At 39.7% G+C, this 25,374-nt stretch overlaps 2 protein-coding genes across 4 annotated transcripts; both read right to left on the reverse strand.

Annotated features, from left to right (window-relative positions):
• Positions 1–427: 427 nt before the first annotated feature.
• LOC140945821 (uncharacterized) lies at positions 428–9,959 on the reverse strand. Of its 3 annotated transcripts, none has more exons than XM_073394874.1 (8): positions 9,801–9,959; positions 8,478–8,546; positions 7,821–7,889; positions 5,397–5,465; positions 4,226–4,285; positions 3,384–3,445; positions 2,083–2,287; positions 428–622 (listed from the first exon to the last, which is right to left on the reverse strand). In XM_073394874.1, exons 1-7 carry the CDS (start codon positions 9,871–9,873, stop codon positions 2,120–2,122), a joined length of 570 nt encoding a protein of 189 aa, XP_073250975.1. In that variant the 5' UTR covers positions 9,874–9,959; the 3' UTR covers positions 428–622; positions 2,083–2,119. The 3 variants fall into 3 exon arrangements, with proteins under 3 accessions (XP_073250975.1, XP_073250974.1, XP_073250976.1); XM_073394873.1 differs by having other exon boundaries at positions 7,821–7,892; XM_073394875.1 differs by lacking the exon at positions 7,821–7,889.
• Positions 9,960–13,913: 3,954 nt separating this feature from the next.
• On the reverse strand, positions 13,914–23,696 carry LOC140945812 (NFU1 iron-sulfur cluster scaffold homolog, mitochondrial-like). Its single transcript, XM_073394863.1, has 9 exons — positions 23,482–23,696; positions 22,143–22,284; positions 20,083–20,149; positions 17,903–18,017; positions 17,269–17,332; positions 16,813–16,852; positions 15,514–15,549; positions 15,086–15,184; positions 13,914–14,366 (listed from the first exon to the last, which is right to left on the reverse strand). Exons 1-9 carry the CDS (start codon positions 23,693–23,695, stop codon positions 14,286–14,288), a joined length of 858 nt encoding a protein of 285 aa, XP_073250964.1. The 5' UTR covers position 23,696; the 3' UTR covers positions 13,914–14,285.
• Between the last annotated feature and the right edge of the window lie 1,678 nt (positions 23,697–25,374).

Raw genomic sequence — 25,374 nt, forward strand, 5'->3', positions numbered from 1 at the left:
GTTTAATTGTCATATATGGGCAATTTTTTTTTTGCAGTTGAATTCTGAAGGACTCTATCAAAGTTCAGGAAAAGGAAAAGAAAGTTGTTGTCCTGTGTTCCGGTCCTCGACAAAACGTGAAATTAGGCATTTTGACGTGGTAATCGTGCAACGACGTCTAAGAAATGTACAAAAAAGCGTGATGCAAAGCTGTTGTTTTGCTAATCTAACCTAGGGGGGGAGGGGGACCGGGGATTTCCCCGGCTTCTTTCATTGGAAAATAGAAGAAAAATAGAACCAAAAGAAATCCCTAGCTATTCCCCACCTAATTGTTGTATCTACCCGGCATCTCTTTAAATCTTAGTGACAGCCTTGGGGATCACTTTTGTTAACGGGATCTTACTCACTAGATTTTAACAAAGATCTTTCGCAGTAAAAACAAGGTGTGTTGGTGTTTTTCTTTTTTCTTTTAATGCACCGTTAAAGATAAAATATTGCTGAGTATCCCCTTCTCTAGCCCACAAATACAGTTGTCTCTTATTAGCGACGAGAGTTGGCTGTACTCTCCTCCTATCCTTTCTCTTAAGTAGATAAAGTAAAAAAAAAAAATGCCCCTCTTGATGGCATAAAGTGACTGCTGAATCTGAAAAATGGAAAGTATATGACCCACCTGTTAGGAAGTCAGCGTAAAAGTGACAAATAAGGAAAGGTATGTGAAATACGTTGCTAGAATGGTAGATAAATAAGCAAGGCTGATAGGCTAGGTAGAAAATTAACTTTGTAATGATATCACCATGACGCTGCTAATTCTCAATCGATTAGGATAGCAGCCTTTGGCTATGTTCACACTATACCAGACAGCTTTTGCGCCTGCGCACGAACCACATCCGAAAGGGCTTCTGTTCTACAGTGGTGGATCCAGGGAAGGCCCCCTTTAGTTTTAGACCAAATTGAGGCCCGAAGGGCCGAAAAAAAATAATTATGGAGACCGGGCCTCCCCTTATCTCAGGGTCTAGATTCCACCCCCCCCCCCCCCCCCCCCCCGACCCCCACCGTTATCTGAAGGTCTGGATCCACCACTGGTTGACACATAAGAACGGCGATTTCGGCCAGATTTCTGTAACGGAGCGAAGCTGCTCTTCACACCGATCTCGAATATGTTCCGTGCCACACTTTGGTGCAATGTGAACAGGTATTCGGACCGTAGCGGAAGTGAATAAGTAGGAGGGAGAAGTGGAATTCGCTGAGACGGAAATAAATATTTCCGGAGCGAGGATTGGGATTAGTTCACCAGACCCTATTTGTCTAGGAAAGGGCAACAAGAGTGTCTGTGAACGATATCTTATAACGAAGCTACAAAATTAGCCACCCCACTCTAACGAGTGTCCCGTGAGTGTAAAAACGGACACCCACGTGACACTCACTACACTCCTAATCGTGGCCAATGCATAAAAGTTAACCAAAATTCCAGATTTCTTTTTGAAAAAGCAAGTGCGTACATCTGAAACCAGCATTTTTCAGTCTGTACGTTTTGGTCAATCGTCTTGGAAACTTACATGATATATGGTCTACTGATTTGCGCCAAAATCGATCTAAAAATAAACTGGTCTGTGAATGCGTAGTGACACAAATTCATGGTATTTGCTCACTCTGGGTTATTGGCTCCTGGCAAAACCAATGTAAAATACAAGACACTCAAGATCTTAAATGAAAATCCTGAAAGGTAGACGCAGTGATTGTTTTTTTTTTCTTCGGATCTTGCATAACGAGAAAAAAAGGCGAGGAAAATGTGTCTACAATTACAAACTGTGTTAAGACAAAGTGCATTATGGGAATACATCGGCTACTGTTTTGTCCCCAGTCAATCGCGATCATTATTTTGAGGGATGTTTGAGTTAGTTATTAAGGAAAGCTGGGGCGAAAGTAGTGTTTTTAAAACCTTTCTCTCTTTTTCCTTTCCACCGCTACCCGCTCGCGCTCTGCGCTTGTTCCCATTTCCTCCTCTCGCCCTTCCAGCTCGTTACCAGCTCTCGCGCTTCTAACTTGTTCCATGCTCCCCACTAAGCCTTGAGAAAACATGTCGAGAAGGCAACTCTAACTTACCTTTGACAAGAGGTGTTTTCATACAACGCCCAAACTACTATTCTTCACAATCTATAATTTCGTTGTCTGGCTTAGTTAGCCCAGCTTGAGTACAGTACTTCTTAGCCACCGTCAGTTTAAGTTCTTCGGGGCCTACGGTTTCGTTCAGTACTACCATACCAGTCCACTGGCAATTGGCTGGTATGGACTTCTTTCCATCCACACACTACGCACAGAAATAAGGGTAGAATAAATTAAACACGCTAAAATGAAGTTAGGTTTTCAGACTACACCATAATACTGGGTATGAAGCCTGAGGCCCGTTTCTCTCAATATCCGATTTTTAACAGGCCCGAAAACCCTTTGTCGTTTACATTATAATACCGTATTTATTCGAATAAGCGCCCAACCTCGAATTAGCGCCCACCTCGAATAAGCGCCCATCCTAAAGGCAGAAAAAGTTAATAAGCGCCCACCCCCATCCCACCTCCTTTCCCCTCACACCCTACAAAAATTGAATAAGTACTAATAAGAGACTTTCTTCAAAGTATTTTACAGAAACCTTGCTTTGTTACATCTTCGCGTTTTCTTTTTACTATTTATTGTTTTGTTGCAAAATAAACATGCTACACTTGCTGAAAATGTTAAAAATTTAATAAGCGCCCAGCCTCGAATAAGCGCCCACCTCGAAATAGCGCCCACTCTCAAGGTCCAAAGATTTAATAAGCGCCCAGGGCGGTTAATCGAATAAATACGGTAGATCGCGTTTTCAATAAACAAACATCAAACTGGTTTCTGGTTTCTTAACTAGGACTCACGCTTTTGTTCTTTAGTGTTTTGATGTGAATATTGATTTCGAGCCCGTCAACTTACCTAGAAGTTCCAACCTCGTTCTAGGGTCGAGAAACGGGTCCCTGGCCTTATAAATTGTCGTAATAAGGGGGAGAAAACCGGTTATCAAAGCTGATAACGAAACGTACCTTATTTTACGGTAAGGAAAAAACAGACAAAAACAAAAAACAAAACACGGTCTTACTTTAAACAAAACTAGACAAAACAAGGTACCCGCAATACCCGCAATTTTACCGAAGAAGATAAGGTTTTCTAGCAATGGCGGGTGAGATTGAATGGCAGGGAAGAGACCGCTATAGGTGTTGTGCTATAGCTGTAGGCATTGCTGACCTGGTAAAGCCTAGGCACTACAGGTAGCTGTGACGTCACTCAAATACACGCCCCTAAACTTCGCACAGAAAAAAGTCCAGTGTACGTCGCTTGAAGCAAATGATAATTTTTAAAAAAGGAAAGCGTTAATCATACGATACCTCCTGTTTGTTTCCACTTCCAAATCTGTATTTCACAATAGGTGGTATAGCGACGACTTCGGCTGCACAGTAAAAACAAAGAAACATCAACAACAATATAATACAAAAAATCGCCAAAATTACTTTAGCGGAATGCTTACGTATTGCTTACTAGGCCTTACACGCTGGTCATATTTAACTTGCGAAAGGTTTTTACGCGAAAGCCATGGAGTCAAACGACTGGCTCAACATTTTTTGCGAGAATATATACTTATCCTTTTTTTTCTCGCATTTGTGATCCATAAAAGTGCGAATTAGCCTTTGTAACAGGCATAACTTCTCAGCGCTTCATCGGCCGTTCGTGAAACACTAACGCTTGACTTGCAAACAAAATGTTTGAGAGTTACTAAGAAGATATGCGTGAACCAAACACGTTTGTCAAAGCGCACTGCGAGGGGCTGGGTGACGGAAAGTGAGAAAAATTCACCAACTTTATTCCTGACACTGAGGCAATCTTTTTGCGTTTTGCACTCGCGTTCCTATAGGCCATTTGCACAATGGCGTCATTTTACTACTACGACCAGAATCCATTTCGTTTTTCCTTTCATATTTAAATTTTGTAATCCCAGCGAGGTTTGAATCACCAAAGCCCTAATTTGCACAAGAAAGCAAAACGCTGAAGGATTCTGGTCGTAGTGGTAAAATGATATCGATGTCATAGTGCAAATGGCCTATTGCGCGATTTTCACCGTTCCTGAAAGTTCACGATGAGCTGAGAAATTAGAGCGTCTGTGAACGGTCTAATTAAAACGAAGCTCTATAAAGCCTAAAGGCACTAATGAGCCGCAAGACTGACAACTGACCTCCGTCCATAAATATTCTGTCCAGTAACCAAGCAGTGTCTCTATAGACCTCTGGGTCATCTGAAAAAGAAGGCAGAGAAGAAGAGGGTTGAGAGATCCAAGGTAGGGGGAAGGAAAAACGTATCATTTAATTAATCAATTGACAGTGTGTGGCATCACCAGGGCATTTGGGGGCCTATGATTAGATATACCACGTATGCGATAAGAAGAGTAAATATGGTCAAACAAGTCATTTGGCATCATCATCATTTATTTGCCTCAGATTTTTTTCTAGCGAGGAGACCTCAAGAAACCACCCGGCTCCTGGGAGAGGCCACCTCGAATGTCAATACGTTTACAATTAACAAAAAAGAGTTTTGCGTATGCGGCTTAAGCAGTTCAAGATTGTTTCATTAGTAGAAACTCTAGCACCGTTTTCCTTAGAGAAGAAGAAGAGCCAGCGTTTCTTTGGTCCAGGAGTTTGATGAAAGTCCATCGGCATATTAAAAACTAACTATATTGCATGAACAACTTACGCTCGCTATTATGCATGAAAAGTAATAAGGTCACGTTCATAGGCACCGGAAGCTACCGGGCGAATTTTCGACTAGTTGAAAACTCGGGGGTCTTGGTATTCCGTTCACACGGAAAAACCGGCACCTTAACCGCACGAAAATATGAAAGGCGCCAAAATCGAGGACAAACGTTTAGCTGTAACGGTGGAAAATGTTTACCGGCCCGGTCTGAACACCATAACTGTCTAAATTTTTGTACCAAAAAGGCGTGGTTGCATGGAGGCGCCGTAACTCAGCTTAGAGACGCGATTTTGGATTTGCTAAAGTAGCACTCTGCGTATGGGCAGATTAAACCTCTGACTGGTTCGTCATGAGTTTGTGTAAACAAAGTGTCCAGCAAAATTTTACAGCCGGTCGAAAATTCGTACGGTGCCGTGTAAACGCAGCCTAAACATTAAATAACATTCAAGAACTAGTTATTTGTCATTACGAGTGCATCTTACTTTGTCAGTGCTGATAGAACTGAGAAAAGAGTGAGAAACAACTCATTATTCTTGACTTTTATGGTCTAAAAACAGCTGGTTTAATTTCTTCCGCCAATAGATTGAAAAACAACGCATTATCCTTGAGTTTTATGGGCTAAAAACAGCTGCTTTATTTTAATTTCCTTTGCTCACCGTCATACTCCGGGACTAATCCTCGTTCCAACAACATTTCTGGTCTGCCTTCATCTTCTTCTCTCCGATCTATTCAGGGATATGCAAAAACTTTTAAAATACAGTTTTAGAAGTTCAGGGAGAAGAATAATAATCTCGTACCCAGATCTATTCGTCGACAAGACGCCTGGTATTAGTAGTAGAGAGCTTTAGCTTTAGATTCTAACACGAGGACGAGATTTTCTCAATACTGAGTAGCGCGCGTGCGTGAACCAACGTTATTTTGGCGGGAAAACGCTACAGCTGTCGTCATTATACTACGAGTTTTAGCGAGAATGTAGTAGTGACGGAAACAACTTTATAGAAAATGTTAGAAGTTTTATATTTTTTGCTACCGGGAGAGGCTTAAAATCCTTCAATTAAAGTAACCGTGCTAACGTTTATGATAGAAAAAAAAGTACGATGAAACTTTCCGGGGTGTATATTTCTTCAGAATAAGCGAAAAATCTTGAAAGTCTTCGAGTGTAAAGGTCTCTAATATTACGATAGCAACAATAAACTCTCACTAACAATAACTTTTTTATTATTCACTTTAAATGTTATGTTATAATAAGATGAATTTTATGCGTTATTGATTGACCAAACAAGTTTCGTAGAGGGTCTCAATGGGGTTAACCGATAGGCGTAAAACGGCCCAAAATTTAGTCGATAGCCGTAAAAATGGAAAAATTTTAACCGTTAGCCGTAAATAGGGTAAAGAAGACTTAACCGTAAAAGAAACTGTTCCCTAGATCTGCTACTTTTAAGGGAGGTACTAAACTCACTTATGGTTGCGTTTTTTATTTCCCGGCTAGTGTGACTCCGTACGCACGTTAGGCGAAGCTCCTTTTAGGTGTTGACCAAGACCTAGGCACGATTTGCGGGACTCTAAAACACGTTGGCGATAAATAACATTTCCCTGTTTTCTCTAAAGCTACGGTAGACATTGCCATGCCTAGTCCCTATACGGCGTCTTCCCATGCAATCTCGAGCATTTCGTTGGCGAACTCGCTCGGACCACGTGACCCGAAACGCATTGGCCGCGCGGAATAATGAGGCCTACGGACAAGGCAACGGCAGATAATCGTTCCGTACAGTCCTTCGCTATCATTAAAAACAATGGACACGAGAATTTTGCTATTGGCCTTTTTCACGCTAGAGCTAGAAATGGATTATCCGTCTGAGACTGGCCTGTGTACAGTCGCGCCCTCCCCCACACACCCCTTCTCCGATTTTTTCTATGGGGAGGGGGCGGCTGTACACAGACTATCTCGAACGGATAATCCCGTCTTTAAACTGTCCGTCGAAATTGACGGATAAAGTCAGGCGGATTGCTCATTCAAAATCAAAACTATTCCATTTTCAAATTAAGAAGCATTACCTATCTGACGCGAATCATCAAACGGATAACCCGTCTCATACGAATAATCCGTCTCTAGTGTGAAAACGGCCATTTCTGTTATAATGAATGTCGCGCCCCGGCCTTGATTTGGGCGTTTGCGCGTCCGCTTTTGCTTTTTCACAAAGATTATTTTTAAATTGACTATTGACATTTCTATGCGTAAAATAATATAAGAAAAGAAATACTTTGTAAAAGGTATGATCGATCAAATGTTAAAATTTTTCAAAAGAATAGCTTGTTTCACCCCAAGATGATCCGAAGACCTTTATTTTGATTTAAAGATACAAAAAATACAGGTTAACTAATATTTAACTTTTTGAAACAAAAGAAGTTAATTTTTAACTTTTTTGTTAACCGTAACTGAAAAAAATAAACCGATAGCCGTAAAAGAGCCAAAATTTTAGCCGATAACCGTAAAAGCCACCACCCCATTGAGACCCTCTTGGTAGCGCGCGGATAAATGATTTATTATACGGTCAAGGGAGCTTTTTTCTTGCGGGACCGAATTGGGAAATCCTAGCCTGGTGGGATATATATAGCCAATCAGAACAGAGGATTCACTTCATCTTGCCAACTCAAGGCCATTTCAATTTAATGAGTCCTTTATCTTTCGGCTTTTTCCAAGAGTTGTTGATGAAAAACGATTTCCTTCGTGCATACTATTGAAGATTTGGCTGAATAGCTTTGATTAAAAATAGAATTCTCATTACGAAGGAAATGTCCTGGCCAGTCAGTTCTGACAAATGGAAGGCGCCCTTAGTCTTGAATGGAGAATCCGGGAATCGACACTCAAAAAAAAAAAAGATGAAATAAACAAATATACCCGCAACTCCGTCTAAAAGCAAAGATGGCTGAACTAGGACTGGTGAAGGCTTCTACAGCTGCATAACTTGCCATTGGAGATGAAAGAATCCACACTTATCGCGAAAGCACCATAATTTGGCAAATAAAGGAAGTTCAAAAGTTTTTTACCGGCTGCTTTTTAATTTATTTCCTTTGCTTACCTTCATATTCCGTGAATGATTCTCGTTCCAGTGGCATTTCTGGTCTTCCTTCGTCTTCTTCATCAACTTCTTCTACAGAAGTTAAGAAGGGAATATAAAAATTAAATATAAGGCACATTATTATGATGATAATAATAATAATAATAATAATAATAATAATAATAATAATAATAATAATAATAATAATAATAATAAATAATTTTTTATAATAATAATTTACTGATAACAAAGCTAACTATTAAAATCCTATTTACAATTAATTCGCTTAAAAAACTATTCATTCAAACACTATTTACGATTCCTTTGGATTAAAAACCACTTTATTTTGATTAGAAAAAATTCATTTCATTAAAAAAATTATTCGAATTAAAAACATTTCATAATGATAATGATAATAATAATAATAATAATAATAATAATAATAACAATAATAATAATAATAATAAAATACCAGTTATAATTTTTTAATTGTTCATTCAAATATTACAAGATAATATAATTGAAGTAATATACCACCTTCTGAAACTGTGCATAATTAGCAAGTGCCGATATAGAGTTCGAACCGATCGAGAAAACTGCATATAAAAGCTGATATATTCTTTTGCAATTTTGAGGAAATTTCTTCAAAGTCTAAAATTAACCGGGTATTCTGTTTACCTTCATATTCCGGGATAAATCCTCGTTCCTGTGGCATTTCTCGTCTGCCCTCATCTTCTTCTCGCCATTCTACGTATGCCATATTAAAAAATTGTGTAAACGGAGCCAAAAAATTAAAACAAATGTCTTGTAGTTTTCTTTCTTTTTTTCTCTTAGGTCTGAGAAGGCATCATTGATCTTCGCCAACTTTTTTAAGGGATTCGTTAAAAAGAAAACCTCACCAAAAGAAAACACACCCAAGTAGCCAGTACATGCTATAAATCTGTCCTGAGAAGAACACCTATACATGACCGCAAGCACCCGCCAAAATTAGGCCGTTTCCGAGTTGCCCAAGGGGCGATAGTGGGGACAAGGGAAAGTCTAAAAGGACGGGAAAAAAAAAACGCCCGTTGAGACTTTCCCTTGCCCCCACTATCTGCCCCTGGGTATGCGAGGAAGTTTTGAAGCGCAAGATTAGGTGCAAAGCTATTAATGGCCTGTGAACAGCCTTTCTGTTTGGGGAAAGGGTGAAAAAATCGCGAGGAGAGAGAAGGCAAAGAGTGAGAGCCTGTAGACAAACATTTTTTCGAGGTCATTTACGGTGGTTCAAACGGCTGCAACTGCCTGAGAGCCAAAATTTCCGAGAAAAAAGGAAGAATAAATATGAATTCATGTCCAGTGAAGGTCACTCTTAAAGTTAAAAATCGTGTTTTTTTTATACGTGCTTCTAATAATATATATTTTTCAAACTTATACTTCAACTTAACAACTTAATCCAACAGTTAATTCATAATTAATCTTAGTTCCAACGGTCTTATTTCTGCGGTTCAACGGTTTCAACCACACAGGAGCCCAAATTTTCGAAGAACAAACTAAGAAGAATAAATTACGCTGAAGTTACATAATGCTATCAAAAAAAGTTAACAGTTTTTTCATCGCTTAAAAATTTAAAACGTACTTCCAATGATCTTTTTTTCTTCCTTAAACTATAGACACGTCAACACGGTTGAACAACTTCCAACGACCTAAGTTGGCTTAAACAAAGCTGTTATTGATCGAGGCAAATATAATTATCGTTGCGGACCGTTAAAATTAGGCGGGATAAATGGTGCACGTTTGGTCGAGTGTGTGCGAAGCCAAGGAATGAAGCTAGTAGCTTACATGGTGCTCCTCAATGCTGGAAAGCTCTCCAAGAGTATTGTAACATTCTCTACTGGTATTTTTTGTCTAAAAGGTAGACTGACATATAAAATGGAAATAGGCATGGTCTGAACCATTATGGATTTTTCACTATACTAATTAAAGAGAATTTGTTACGAAAATTAAAAACAAAACATTGCAAACCTGGCAGGTCTTTAAGACGAAATGCAAAAACGCCTGCAAGTAGAAAGGCAGCAAAGAAGACGGCTCTGAACATTTCACTCCTAGATTGAGAACTCTAAACTTCAGATATTTTGTAGCTGTTATCAAGACACCTTCAGCTCTTGAAATGGGCCAATTTTGCATACGCCTAAGCATAAAATATCATAACTATTCAGTGAAGCATACTAATTATATGAGCTCTGATTGGGCATTCAGTGATACCTATCGAACCGTCAATATACAACAGTTCGGTAAACACAGAAAATACATCTCGAATGCATAGAATTACTCGCACGCAACCTCTTCTTGTTGTTCGATCACACAACGAGGAGGACTCTGCTGGCTTATATTGGCTCTCGGACAGTGTCCACGGCTAACTTTCAAAAACGTCGAATATAAAACGGTTCTGCAAATATAGGAAAATCAAATGAGCACTTTGAATGTACACACTAACAGTTAAACCTCTCCAAAACTGCCACCTTAGGAACGCGTGGCATGGAATACACCGCATTTCACTAACAGTTTAACACTAGTTGTTCTTGCTAACGCCCACTATAGCTACGAGCACGTTATTTTCCATACGCATTAAATGTCCTAATTGTTGAATTATACTAATTAATAGCTCTGGTTGACGGTTACTTTCAAAAACGTCAAAGGTGACACGGCTCGGTAAACATACCCAAATAAGCAAAATACCTCAAATGCATGGTATTACCTGCACTCAGGTCTCTTAGTAACAGAGAAACGAATAAAATTCACCTTTGACCGAAAGACTCGATAGGTTAGGGAGCAGAAAACGTCCGGTTTCTCGGCTTTTTTCAGGTTAGATCGCATAAGCGTTTATTTGGTGGCTGTAGTTTTGGCGCGATTTCAAATTCACGCTCCAGTATAAACGAAATCAACCAATCACGAAAAAAGAGGAAGAGAATAATTGTTCCGCACCGCAAATCGACAATTTCGCCTGATGAAGATCACAACCACGCGTGGTGGAAAACTCGCGATCAATAAAAAAAAGTGATTATTGTGGGAAAAACACAAAACGAACACACATACACGATCAATAGCTAGCACCTTTCACGATATTAATAAGAATATTTCCATAACAATAGATATACCACAAATATCAGCGTTGTATATATTACCGAACTCCATGAATTACGTGCTTTTGCCCACGAACACGTCATCCCAACAGTAACACCAGCGGCTCACCCACCCAACCCTGGGGCAAATGAGTGGGTTCACTAATTCAATGCACTGTGGATGTACCGCTGTCTACGCCCGTGGAAAGTGACCGCTCCCACCCCATTTCAATCTCCTGGGCACGACGTGGTGCTGTTACTACGTCTCATGCACGTGAATGAATCGCTGTCTTCCCCTGTGGTCTGCGACCTTTGCACCCTTCCACACCTCATTTTATGGTAACCAACTAAGTTAACATACTATCAAGAATTCTGCAATCTGATTGGCTAAGGTACTCTGCGTAATGGATACTGAGTGGCCTGTTCCAGGCTCTGAGATAGTTAGGTCCGCGAAATGGAGAAAGCGAGAACACGAAAATAAAACGGGAGGAATTGGGAGCCTGGAGCAGGCTAGGTTGAGTAGCACGTCAGCGTTAAGAAAAAACAAGGCAATCTTATGGTAACTTCTTCAACACCCTCATCGCAAAACAACAACGAAGCAATACAGTTTCCGCAACTATAAACACCCAATTCTTCAACAAATCGCTTTTACGATGTTCAAAGAAAGGAGTAAAAATATATAAGGTAAGGAATGAACAAAGAAGTACAAATTCAGTTGTTTACATATTTAAGAAAAATTGAACGACGTTTTCGCAAATTCAAGGTTGTGAAAACAAAAGCTTAGTTATTTCTACATATTCGTGCATACTGGAAGTAAGTATGCTAGTTGGTTTCTACTTAACCTTGAGACTACTCGTTCACGCTTTCCAAGAGCCACACAGTCATCTTGACGCCCTCTCCTTTCGCTTAGCCCTTTTTGTGTCACTAGGAGGCTAGCCTTTGCCAGGCTCTCGGTCAGGACCACTTCCCAGCAACTCCCCAGCCCAAACGCGGTTTTCGCGCGTCTTTTCTCTTTCGTTCCGCTTTTCCTTCTACCTTTGAGCCTGGAACAGGCTACAAGGTGGTGAGAGTACTCGCCGTCCACCTATGTGGCCCGGGTTCAAATTCTGGTGTCGAAGCCATATGTGGGAGTTTGCTGTTAGTTTTCTCCTTTGCTGCGAGAGGGTTTTATCTGGGGACTCCGGTTTTCCAATTCTCCATTTGCACATCTCCCACAATACACCTTGTTTGCCTCTCCCCAAAATTTTGCATAACCTCTGTTTTTCAGTTCTCCCGGGTGTTACAGCCGTCCCAAGAGAAATTGAAAACAATGCTTATGCAAAATTTTGGGGGGCAAATAAGGTGTATTATGGGAGAAGTGCAAATGGCGAATTCCAATTGGACCAGGATTCTCACTCTTTTGAGTTCTTCAAATTCCATGACTTTCCATGATCTTAGGTTTAGCTGTCACTTCAGTTCGAACACTTTCAAAACTTTACTTTTTTTAGCATATTTTTTTTCCTTTTAAACAGTTCAACAAAAAACCAACTCTGGTATCCACCAAAATGCGCGCCGTTCGCGCATCTTCATTATCCTTGCTTTGTCATCTGTAGTAACTAATCTACGAAACAAAACTTCAATTTGCCATGGCGTTGAAGGACCGACAATAAGATTCCATGGTTTTCCAGGTATTGAAAATGAAATTCCTAAATTCCATGACTTTCCAGGTTTTCCATGACCTGTGCGAACCCTGTGGCGGCTGGAGAGAGGCGAAAAGAAAGCGCGCGGGGGGATTATCATTAAAAAGTCATTTAATTAAACAACCCTTCCTCTAGGTATTGGGTACTATTACAAGATAATTATTGTGAGTTTTAACATCAAATATTTCAAAAGTATTGTAAATTATAAAACAAAACAAATTATAAAATACTACAGATCACTTTTTTTTTCTCATTAAAAAATTTATTCCTCAAACTTGTGAGTAATTACCCTGGGTGCCAGAGACTGTTCATGCATAGTTTCCGTGGCTTATGAGTTTCTGCTTCGGACTAAAGGCCGAAGACGTGTCGGCCTGTGGGCGACCGCGAAGCAACTCCGCTGCAGTCAATCGCCGCACGCGAGAGAAAACCACTGGTACTCAGGGTGAAGTCTAAGAAACGCAGCTATTTTTTTTTATTCGTTTTTATATTTTGCGTCTACGCCTAAAACGTGTCTCTCGGTGTGCGTTAAAAACTATGGGCGGTCGAAAACGATGCGAAAACGTTGATGTAGACTTATAGCCGTCAACGAAGACGTTCCTAGGCTAGTGGAGGTGGAACTTTCAAGCGTTTTTCTTAACACTTACCCGGGCCTCCCTCGCAGTAGCCACGCACCTCTCAGTAACCTCTTATTTTACTGGCTCTCCATAGCTTGCACTGCTATTGTCTCAGGGTTAGGGCTCATTGTTTGCTTTATTAGGCTGATTTAGCAACAGGACGGGAACGTCAGTTGACGACGGGAAAGCGCGCGGAAAGGACTAAACGCTACTTCCGGTGCCCGATTTGCCGCTCTGCGATTGGTCAAGCCAGTTGTTTGATTTGCGCGCGCCGTCGTCAACTAAGTTCCCGTTCTGTTGCTAAATCAGCTTATTGTTTTCTCAGCCAATACTAGGACTTGTTACAAGAGGTGCGAGCCGCCTCATTTGCGGGTCTGGTTTACAAAAACGCATGAAAGAGTGGACCTTGCTTTCGGTTCTTGTTTCATAATTGTATTTTATTATATGGAGGAAAGTGTTTTACCGGGAACTAAACCACTCGTAGATTTCATACGCCACTTCATCCGGGACCCGAGTGGCGTATTTTCCGTATGTCACCTTTGTGAGTGTCGTATCGTTCAATGACGTCCTATTCCCGCCTTTTGCTTTTGTTGAATTGGTTTCTCCATATAATAAAAAGAACATTACACGTTGGCGAGAAGATATGAATTTTATGTTCTTGCCACTCGAACATAAAATTCATATCTTCTCGCCACCGTGTAATATCCTCTATATACTTGACCGTGTTTGAGAGGTGGAAACTCTCACCTTGTATTCACTGTTACACAAGACAGCTTGTTTCCAGTTTATAGTTTTGCTTGAATTTTTTTTCGCAAACCTCCACACTTTTCAAATATTTGTTCAATTTATATTTTATATTTACAACTCTTCTTGTGCGGGAATAAACAAATTTGAAGGAGACAAGGATCATTAATTTTTTCAAGGTCTTCCATAATAAATTAATTTTATGAAGATAAAATACACCCTCAAGTATCCGGTGTGACTCGCCCACGCATCGTTTAGACTATTTGTATAGCTCTAGGTTTAGAGTGTCTACGACGCAGGCTACCTGTGTGAACGCGACCTTTCAAGTAGCCAAAATTCAGCTTTTGTCCTCTATGGCTCATCTTTTTCGCCAAGTTTGGCTTCCAGTTTATCAAATTCTGTCTTGCTTATTTCATCCACTTCATCTTCAACCTAAAACAGAGCAGCAACAAATCATTCACTCTCATGGACAAGAGAGCGGAAAAGCTCAAGTAACAAGACGCGTCGTACACTAGAAAACAGGATCTTTAACAGGATCAAAGCTGGTAGAGTGGTTTAATATTTCGGCCAACACTATTCGATTGCGTGAACTGGTCCTTTATGGTCTACATTAGACATCGGTTTAGGAGAATTAAAGGACTTCTAGATCAAGGATGGATAGGTTTTCCAACAGTTAGTTAGTGTTATAATAGAGAGCTCTAGATTTGCGGACAAGAACGGGTACGAGTACGAGATTCAACTTACAGTTTTGTGCGTGTTCTAAAACAAAAGACACCCCGGAAAGCTTCATTTTACCGCGTTTTTCACCAAAAAAGTTAGTGCGGTTACTTATACTGAAGGGGTTAAGCCCTCTCCCGATCGCTTAATGATAAAATTCGTAACATTTGATAACTTGTTTTCCCCACAAATTCGTAGTAGAATGACGACGGCTATCACGTTTGCCCGCCACAATGACGCTGGCTCACGCGTGTGCACTACTTAGTACTGAGAAAATCTAGTACTCGTAGTCGTCCTCGAATCTAAACCTCTCTACTAATCTAGACTCATTTGACAGTATTCACTGCAGTAAACGAAGTTCAGCCGGGCAATATAGTTGCCTAAGGCTTAATGCCCCGCCCATTCGCATCGAAGTTTGACCTGTTTAAAAGTACCTGTTCCACGGAGACCACTTCAGGGATATAGAACTGCATCATGTTTTCTATTCCACTCTTTAGAGTTACGATAGAACTTGGGCAGCTGGAGCACGCTCCCTGCAAGAAATGTGTCAGTAATGAGTTGACAAACAGCTACTAAAAAGCTCCTCCCTGCTTCTGTATAAGAGATAAGGTTGAATATGTAGTTCCATCATATGATAGGCTGAAAAGGTTAGCCGTCTCCACCCCTTTACCCATGCGGGCGCTCCCAACAGGTTAGGGGGTGGAGATGACTGACATTTCAGACTTATCACATGACCGAATCCGCAAGCGGGCAACATATGAAATGAATCTTGGGGTGCTAACCATTTACACAAACCGCCCACAGATTCAGAAACTACAACCGCGTAGTCACTAAATTAAAATTACCGTGTGAAAATACCGACCTGTAATTTTAACTTTACGACACCATCATGGAATCCCTGTAGAATGATTACAAAAAAGTTAAATAATGAAACATAATCTTTTAAAAGGCCACTCGTTTTCTCCTTCTGACTGAACTTTAACCACCCTTATGGCCTTCACTTCCAAGGAACTAAGTTTAGCACGTACAGTTGTCATTCACATTTGACAAAAGGGAGAGTTCAAGGAAGCCTAAGGATATATCATACCGGTAAGTCATCAAAGCCTTTTAACCATAAGGGTTGAGAAACGCAGCAATAGATGGACCTGTTAGCATGCAGTGCAGGCGTTTTCTTCGGGCGCGCGAATATTATTGCTCGCGAAAGCGCCATTTTGCGGGTTGCTATATCTACTCTTCATTAGAGTGGTTTTCGTTTGAGTGTCGTAAAACCAAAACCAAAGTAATTACTCTGGCCAATCACATAGGACGCAGACAATACATTGAACCAATCAAAACTCGAAGTAATTACATGTGGCTGACGCAAAGCGCGGGAAAATGCATGCGAGCGCGTCACAATTGGCTTTGGTTTTACTTCTGATTGGATGAAAAGGTGGCGCGAATCTTTTAAGCCAATCGCATCCTGTAGAAAGTGCAAAACCAATTACTTTTCGACACTCAAATGAAAACCGCTCTATCTCCCTTAACCTGAGATTAGGCTCTATTTTAATTCGTTTCACTTTGAAAATTACATTCCGGCGGGCAGCGGTAGCCGTTAGAGAGCATGTATGAGAACCGCTCAAATTGGGCCTGATCACAGGTTATATCTCCCTCTGTCATAAAATCAAACATGGCGGCTACAACGATACCAACATAAACAAGCAACCTCCGCCCGCCCAAAGTATGCCTGCGCTGTAGGCTAATAGACCTGTATACTATATGACTACTGGGGCTTTTCCTTTGGTGGGGAGCTATGGTTTTGAACCAGCATAAATTGGTGTAAGGTGAGAAATGAGAGTTTCAATTAAGAAAAGGCATAATTACACTATGAAAATACATTTGTAGTCAATTGATCAGCAGTATATATGTTCATTTATGTGGAATTAAACTTTAAGTCCCAATAGTGACCAACATCAATTTTCTCCTAATGATATCCATAGATTGTCAAGAGCAAAGTCTACGAGAATTAATAAAATGATTACAAAGAGAAAAATCTTTGATCTTTTATCAAATTCTGTCAACTTATTCTTTAAGAAAATGAATGCAGATCAGTCTGGAGAATTTGTAAGTGGATATTTGGGCTTAAAGGGTTAAGAAAATAATCTGCAATGATACCAGCACAAACCTTAAAAATGATATCACCACCATCTTCTTGCACTGTAGGTCTGCCAAGTTCAAGGGGAAGTAAAATTATTATTTCATGCAGCCAAAAACGTACCCTCAGTCTCCATCCTTGGGTTTCTTGATGCATGGTAATCCCCTGTACCGCAGGCGCATCAAGACACCCAAGGCAGGAGACAGAGCCTACCAAAACTAGGAATATTACCGGCCAATGAAATCTTAGCTGGGTCATATCTCTCTTCTGACTAGTCAGATTGTTAGAAATAACAGGACAATAGCTGGAACGTACTAACATACCAAGCAAAAACATAGCGGTAAAAAGAGATGCTTGTCCTCTTAAAACGTTACGATGTGACAAATGGTCACCTTGGCCAGATATTGGCCGTTGACTGGCCTTTATTTTGAGCCCCGTAAGTAATGAGGCCACCAAACAAACAAGTTAACTAATTACAATAAATACCTTATTCTTGTTTCCAACAACTCTTTAATCATTGCAACTGTTTCATCATCTTCAGGGTCGATAGCTGTAACATTGATATGATTGACAATTATTATAATTATCAAAGGAATAAAGAACAATTATTTATTATTTATTTTGATGTTTTGGGGAATAATAAATGTGAGTATCATAGTCCATACAGATGGTTGCTAAGAAGAGGTTAAGAACAATGGAAAGTTCTTAAACCTTCATCCTTAAAAGTGGTCGTGCTCACATATAAGAGCCGGTTTCAACCATAAGGCTTTCACCTAGAAAATTTTGGTGTTTTGCTTTAATAAGTGGTCGCTTATTGGTGGTAGTTGCTTATGACAGTAGGTCACACATGGAGGTTGGACTGTATACTATCAGTGGCGGATCCAAACCCTCAGATAAGAAGCGGGGGTCATCCAGACCCTTAGATAAGGGGGAGGGGATCCGGTCTAAAAAAAAAGTTTTTTCGGTCCTTTGGGCCTCAGTTTGGTCTAAAAATAGGGGGGGGTGGGGGGGTCCCCTGGATCCACCACTGACTATAGAAAGCTGTAAAACATATCTCATTCCTACATGTAATATACACCACAGTCTGTCCAAGGGCCTATCTTACAGTGTAGATACACACCTGTGTCACTTGGAGGCTGTTCTTCTGTGAGGATAGGAACATTACTGGCAAAGAAATCCATTATGGAGGCAAATATTTCTGGTTTTAATACTGACCATTCCACATCATCTTCAGTCTGCAGTTAAGTTTAGAGCAATTAATCAATATTTATTATTTCAATTAATATTATAGGATAAACAACACAAGGCCCATGTAGTAAGAAATAGCACATTGAAATTAGCAACATTCTCAAGTTTAGTGTTTATCGGGTCTATATTGAACGAGATACAGCCATTCAAAAACTCCAAAATTTACTAAGACCGGATATTCAAGTTTTTAAACAGTTGAACCTTGCTCAATATTGGCTCAATTGACACCAAACTTTAGATTTTTCGTAACCTCAATGTCCTCTTTCTGACTATAAAGAGGGTCTTGTGCTGTTTATACCACAATAAACCAACTTGTACCCAGCCCCTCTCGGTTTGAAACTAGGCAATGACCTCCTACTCTGCAGTCTAGTGCCCTATTAACTTCAACTGTAGGCTGTCCCTAATGTAATCATGCAAGTGCATGAAAAGAACATAAATGTGAGTATGTGGACTCTATACCTCTAGTATAAAACAATAAATGACACAGATGCATTTAATGTCTGGCAACATTAATGTGTTCTATTGAGTGCATCATTCAGATATACTTGACAGCTGACTTTAACGTCTTAGAAATTAAGATGGAATCCATCAGAAAATTAAGAAAATTAATTTTAATTTTCAGTGGACAAAAACCTAGTACCAGAATATTTTAAGCCATATAGCAATTCTTTTTTCACTTTTCAAGGGTTATAGATGTAATTAGTTTTCTTTAATAACACCAAAGACAATTTCTACTAGGAGCCCGAGAAAAAAAATTTCAAATTGCACAGGAATTGAGGAAACACAGGGAAATCATCATGCGTAAGATTTCATTTTGTGTAACTTGAAGATCCAATGAAATCCTTTTCTTACGAGTTATTTCACATAACTTATTACATTTATAGCCCTAGTCCAGAAAAGTGTGAAAAAACGAATGCAATATACTTGAAATTATTCGGGTACTACAAGGTTTTTGTCCACTGGAAATTAAAATTACTCAGTTTCCTAATGGATTCTGTCTTATATGCAATTGGTATAAAAATGGGACACTGTGGAATTGGGATGCATTAAATGCTGTATGCCCAACTTGTCCAAAGATAACTGGGAAGAGTCTGTGTTGTGTTTTTTTTTCTTTTTTTTTCGGAAAGTCGATTTTTTACAATGTTATTGTTTACTTAGCCTGAATTTTACACGATTACTTCGAGTCATTATTACTCCCTCAGTAACGTCTGAATCAACTCGCCAATAATGCCGTCCAGTGATGTCCCTACTCCTTTGCTTTAATTCATGCAAAAAGTTGAACTACTTGCAAAATAAGACATCACGTCTTTACCTCATGCACGTATACGAAATGTAAATTTAATGTAAAAATAAAAATGTTCTAGAAGTTTTAAAATTCTGAAATATATTTCAAAGAACGAAATATATTTCGAGGATTTTAAAACTTCTAGAACATTTTTATTTTTACACTTTACATTTCATATACGTGCGTCGAATGCGGTAACGACGTGATGTCTTATTTTGCAAGTAGTTCAAGTTATTCGAACACATTCCTAGTCTCGGCATTTACAATTTCTCAAAAACATGCAAAAAGTAAAACACGATTTTCAAGTGGCAAACCAAGAAATATCATTTGCAAATGTCAACATGATACAGAACAGCTGACAGAATTGCTAAACTCTTTTCGGTTGTAAATCATGTTTAACATTCAAACTATCAACTGCATGCAGTACTCTGAACCAGTTGAAATTCAAACTCGGCCACAATCACGCAATTAAATATACTAAATAAAATTTCTCATAATTACACATAATTATGCAAACGTTTAGACAATCAACCAATCAATTTCGGGTAGTAGTAACGTCACTGGACGGCATTAACGGCTGGTCGATTCACACATCACTGGGAACAGAAAATGACTCGAAGCAATCGGATGAAATTCAGGCTAATTGTTTAATTTATGCATCCCATTTTTACACCAGTCGACTTAAATGTCTCAGATGTTAAATATGTCTAGACGACTTTAATGTCTCTAGCCTCTAGAATAAAAACGGCCAATTACATAATCTTTACCTTTGTGACTGTGATGAAATCAGGCCCAAACATTACCCCTTGAACACCAGTTATTCTGAACAGACTCCTGAAAAAAAAATTGAAGACACCTTTAATTTTTGCAGTTTGCACAAATGAACAACAACAAAAAAAAATTTAAAAAAAGAGCGAGTACAGAGTCCCACATTTATATTACTCATTTATATATAGTTAATATACATGTAATTACCAGAGAGACATCTTTTAACGTACAAAATGTATGCACTTTATAACATTTAGCCTGCGAAAACATCCGTTTCTCCTCACTCTTCGTCACTGGGGACGTTTCGCGAGGAGGAACGTCTGCGACTCAGCGACAGAAATTCCATGCTGATGACGTAAAATCTGTCTGAAATCTGGTCAGAAGCGCTGATTGGTCGACGGAGTAGTTACATTGTTTTAGCTACTGTTTATGAATGACAGACAAAAGACAAAAGGCCACAAAGGTCAAATGTAAACGTGAAGAATCTCTAGCAAAACAGTCAATATTTGTGGAATATACTCTTCTCTAGAAGAAGCATTTGAGTTTTGCTGGAGCTCGTTGGCAGCTGAACACAACAATTTACAAAATCGACCAGAAGACACATAAAATTGGACAAATTTGTATTTGGAACCCCATGACTACCAGATTTCTTATGTAAACATTGATTTGCATCATCAGTATGGAATTTCTGCTGCTGAGTCGCAGACGTTCCTCCAAGTGAAACGTCCCTAGCGGCGAAGAGCTAGGAGAAACGGATGTTTTCGCAGGCTATATAACATTGTACTTGTTGTGGTGTGATTTAAAAATATGTAATGTTTATGAAAAATATAAAAAATGTAGGCTGTAAAAACTACATTTAATACTTTAGAGGGCTGAATTTACTACTAACTTCATATTGTGATCAAGGAAATACCCATACCCACATCAATATTTAAACTAGAGTCTTCAGGCTTTCCAAGGCAGGGGGAGAAAGAATGTCTAAAAGCCCACATTTTAAAAATGAATAAACAACCAGAAAGGAACCTTGTAAGTTTCTGCTCTTTTTGCTATCATTTGCAAAGTTGTTTATGTGAATGAAACTTAAGTTCTCTTCAAAACTTTGCATCAGAGTAAGAGCAAAATCATAGAAAAATCGACATTTCAAACTTTGCAATTCAAATGTTTAAGTTTACAAGCTTACAAAAAAACAACGACATGATTAAGAAGCTAAAAGTTTAGCTGAACAATGAGCTTAACAAAAGTTTACTTTGTTGTAATAAAATTCTATTGTATGTTCTTAACTGAGTTAGTATTCACTTTCTTCTTTTAAAGTACCAAAACCACTTTGAATTTCCAAGGGTGGCGAGAAGTCCCCATTTAAAAATTTTGGGAATTCCTGGGGGGGAGGGGGGTCATCAAAGACCCCCTGGAACAGAAATTCTTGGGGGTAGGGAGTGCAAATCAAAGAGTCTTCCATGGGGGGGGGGGGGTATGGATATTTGTTTTCGAACCGCACATTACATGTATATTGTTGTGCGAGTTTATTTCAGTCATATGCCTGTAATTATTTTTTGCTGGGGATTTAGCAGCTGTCCATATTAGTGAGGTGTCCATAATAGCGTAGTGTCTACAAGGTGAGAGTTGACTGCAAGTGTCAAGCTAAGAGTAATGTCCATCTTATCGAGAGCCAAATTAAGACAGTAAAGGCACGGACTAAGCCTAAACTGTGGACTGGTGTACCTCTTATAGAGGTGTCTATGGAAAGAGGTGCATTTTGGAAAGAGAACATTGAAGATAGAGTAAACTTATTGGGTCCATCAAACGTTTAAAATTGTTGTCTGAAGATAACAACGGCCAATTTGCATAAACTAGGTCTTAAAATGAGAGAATGACGTTTCAAAGAGCTTAGCCCCCCTAGGGTGTGGCCATGTCCCTCTCTCCACTACCCCCTCCCCAGGAAAGTGGTTCCCTGGAGCATATTTTTTGCCTTACCAGCCATGAATAGTTCCTTGCCGACTGAGATTTAAGGAGAACACTGCTGTTGGAATTCATTGGCTTATTAACTTTAATGGTTTCTTACCTTGCCAAAGGGGAACAAAATGCAGACTGTGAGTTTGGAAAATTCACTGTACCAGACTCCAACACTTGCTCCCCAGGAACAAACTTCAAACTGTTTGGATTAGGAGTTTCTTGAACTTGAATGAACATTGTCCGCACACTTCCTATATCAACAACAATATTTTTATCAATCTTATTTTAACAAAAAAAACATGGGGGTATTACTGAAAAAAATACTTTCTGTCTAATAACTGTACCAAAAAAGTAGGTAAAGTGAGATATTCTGTTTTCTCGCTGAAATTAAAAAAAACCCGCTGTGACAGTTAAACATACAACAGTCTGTTCAAAGGAGCTGCTGTTCATAAGCTGGCTCAACTGAAGAATACGAGGCCACTTGAAATTAACTGTAACAAAAAAGGAGTCAGTTGCTTCCCACCAGGTGATGGTTTTTATTACCCAGTTAAGCTTTTTAAGCCTTTTATAGCAATTGCCTGTGTGAATAACTTATGCACACGCTTCAATACAAACAAATCATGCTTTACAAAGAACTCATTTTCCATCTCAATAAGGGTTGTTACCTTTAAAAAGTGACTTTTGCACAATACAATAAATATTATTGCTCTCGTTGAAATCAGTGTTTTGCTGTTGCTTTTTGGCAAAAGAACTCAACTTTCATATTAGTAGACCAGAGGAAACATAAACTCAAACAAATTTACACCTGGAACCCCAGATATATTAGAGACCTTGATATAGACCATTTCCATGTTCGGGTACGGGTAAATTAGCAGTACATGTACCCATAAATACGGGTAGATTGCCTCGTAACCAGGAGAAATGGTAAGCTACCGGGTACAATGGTTATGCCATTATCACATCTGGGAAAATGGTTGCCTTTTAAAAAACTATGAGGTAAACATGTTTGCTTACCCGTACCCATAGGCTGAAATGGTGCATCTTCAGATCACTGTTATGCAAACATTGACTTGTATATGGTATGGGGTTTTGGGGCATGAATCGCAGACGCCCCTCCGGCTGCAAAACGTCCTCTGCGGTGTTGAAGCGAAGAGAGATGGCTGGATTTGTGGGCTACCTTAGTGCTTCATTTACGACTCAAAAGACTCAGATGGTTTGTTTTCTTTATTTTTATCTCGATGAATGGTTGTTGAGAGGTTCAGAGGTGAATCGAAGAAAATATATAGGCTTAATGGTCTCTAACACCATTCTTTTCTTATTCTGCGGACATGTAAGCAATGGCAATGCCCACAACAAAGATGAAGCTCAACGAAATGAAAGCTAAACATACTTTTCCATACACAGATCACTTAATCAAGGCACTGATAACCCCATTATCTTAAGCTTACCTCGAGGAGGAAGGAAGTTATTTTGTGAAGGCAACAAACGCGAGTCTCGCGACCACTTAAGACCAGCCAACGACCCAAATTCCCTCCTGGATGCTGAGTAGCATTTGTAAATATTCTGTTGCCGCCTTACACTTTGAATAACTCCTCTACTAAATACCAAAAATCGTAAATTTCTCCAGGTAAACAAACTAGAATGACGCAAGGTGGTCGCCATTTTGCTGGGCCATTCCATTTAATATCCACACCCCCCCTATGGATGAGATTTTCTGAGGGGGGCTCCCAGTGAAGGTGAATTTCTGAGGGGTCATCATCGGCCATCGGTCTTCATCGGCTGGAGAGTGAAAATTGCAAATCACGTGCGTTGAGTCGCGTTGAAATCGTCTGTCCCTAGGGACGAAATAGGTGCTCCCCTAAAAAACTCCTGCGTGGGTGTCTACGCAACAATAGACATACAAAAAGGATACATATATTTAAATGTTTGTTTCATTTAGAGGCCTTTCTTTTGTTTTTGTTTTTGTTGTATTTTTTTTTTTTTTTTCTAAATCGCAATGTGAAGTAGTCGTTAGGCTTTATTTTAAAAGGTCCAATTACTCACAACAACAGCTTCAATAAAACAACAGTTTCAAAGGAGTAAGGAGTCTATCTTTTTGTCGAGGGTCGAGGGTTCCATGTCGAGGGTCGAGGGTACAATGTCGAGGGTCGAGGGTACCGTCAAGGGTAACTTTTTTTTAATGTGTTGTTGTTGTTGAATTGAAATAGTACGTGAACATTCGAATTCGTTGAAAGCAAAGAACCTTTTCCGTCGCACTAGTAGTTACTAGTGGGAGTCAATTGTCGTTGTTTTTACACATTGACAACTAACAGAAAACATAACTCTTCGTCGTCCGATCATAGGATCGTTTTCCTCCTTTTCCAGTTTCAGGAGGATGGGAGAGATAAAGAAAATAAAGTGCTTGGGGGTAAGGGTAACTCCGAGGGTGAGGGTAAGGGTGAGGGTGAGGGTAAGGGTGGGGGTGAGGGTAAGTGCTCGGAGAATAACAAGCCTCTGACTGTACTTGCCTGGGTAGATGGGTAGACTGTAATTGGCTCGCCTGTAAAAAGTTCCCGTAAAAACGATGAAATGGCGAAGGATCATAAGCTTGTGAATTGCTCGCCTGAATAGGGTTTTCGTAAAAACGTTGAAATGGCGAAGAGTAGTAGCAGCCCCGTCCGTTCACAACGAAAGCCCGAACGTCAGAAAATTTCTGCGATTGTTTCAAAGATCTTCAAACTGATCGTGTTTCACATTGATCACGTTTCCCTGACAAGCGCTGACAGTTACCGTTGTGATTCCTATTGTTTAGCTCGAGATTTCCAAAATCTACCTGCCCCACCCAAGCACTACGGCGTCTTTGGTGTATTTTGCGATTTTCAAAGTTTTTTCCAACTTGAAAACTTGGGGTCGCAGTTGGCAATGTGCCCCGATAATAGATTTCTAACGCAAGGTAAACAAATTCTTCCAAAAATTTGCCAAGTGCTACCCATGCCTTTGGCTAATATTTCAGTCACGTCTGCCTCTTCTCTGCCTTATATGCATTCAGTGGGGTAGTTTGAATATGGATATTTCACCGATTCTTATTTTGCTATCTTGTACGCGTTGGAATTGTCGTGCTTTAAAGTAGAAACGCGCCATGAAATTTTAACGCAAGTCATTGCCAATCACCGACACCGGAAATCGTGACCTACAATAGGTACGTAGGTGCGCAGAATGATAATTTAGATGGTTGATGCTATGGCCAAGTTGCCCCACAAATATATACTCCTTCAATTATCAAATTTCTGCATCTCAAAAAGTATATCACTGCAGAAAACTGAAACACAAAGGGAACGCAAAACCAACACTTGTTGGTGCAG

The sequence above is a fragment of the Porites lutea genome, chromosome 8 (genome assembly GCF_958299795.1).
Source record: "Porites lutea chromosome 8, jaPorLute2.1, whole genome shotgun sequence".
Classification (NCBI taxonomy): Eukaryota; Metazoa; Cnidaria; class Anthozoa; order Scleractinia; family Poritidae; genus Porites; species Porites lutea.

Excerpts from the sequence above, each read along its gene's own strand:
- LOC140945821 (XM_073394873.1), bottom strand. The coding sequence starts at position 9,873 with ATGTTCAGAGCCGTCTTCTTTGCTGCCTTTCTACTTGCAGGCGTTTTT. Across the intron at positions 8,547-9,800 it reads TCGTCTTAAAGACCTGCCAG|AATGGCGAGAAGAAGATGAG; the intron begins GTTTGCAATGTT and ends TGGCATACGTAG. Across the intron at positions 2,288-3,383 it reads GAAGTGGAAACAAACAGGAG|TGTGTGGATGGAAAGAAGTC; the intron begins GTATCGTATGAT and ends TTCTGTGCGTAG.
- LOC140945812 (XM_073394863.1), bottom strand. The coding sequence starts at position 23,695 with ATGGCGACCACCTTGCGTCATTCTAGTTTGTTTACCTGGAGAAATTTA. Across the intron at positions 18,018-20,082 it reads ATTTCATCACAGTCACAAAG|ACTGAAGATGATGTGGAATG; the intron begins GTAAAGATTATG and ends ACTTAACTGCAG. Across the intron at positions 15,185-15,513 it reads TCGTAAAGTTAAAATTACAG|GGAGCGTGCTCCAGCTGCCC; the intron begins GTCGGTATTTTC and ends CATTTCTTGCAG.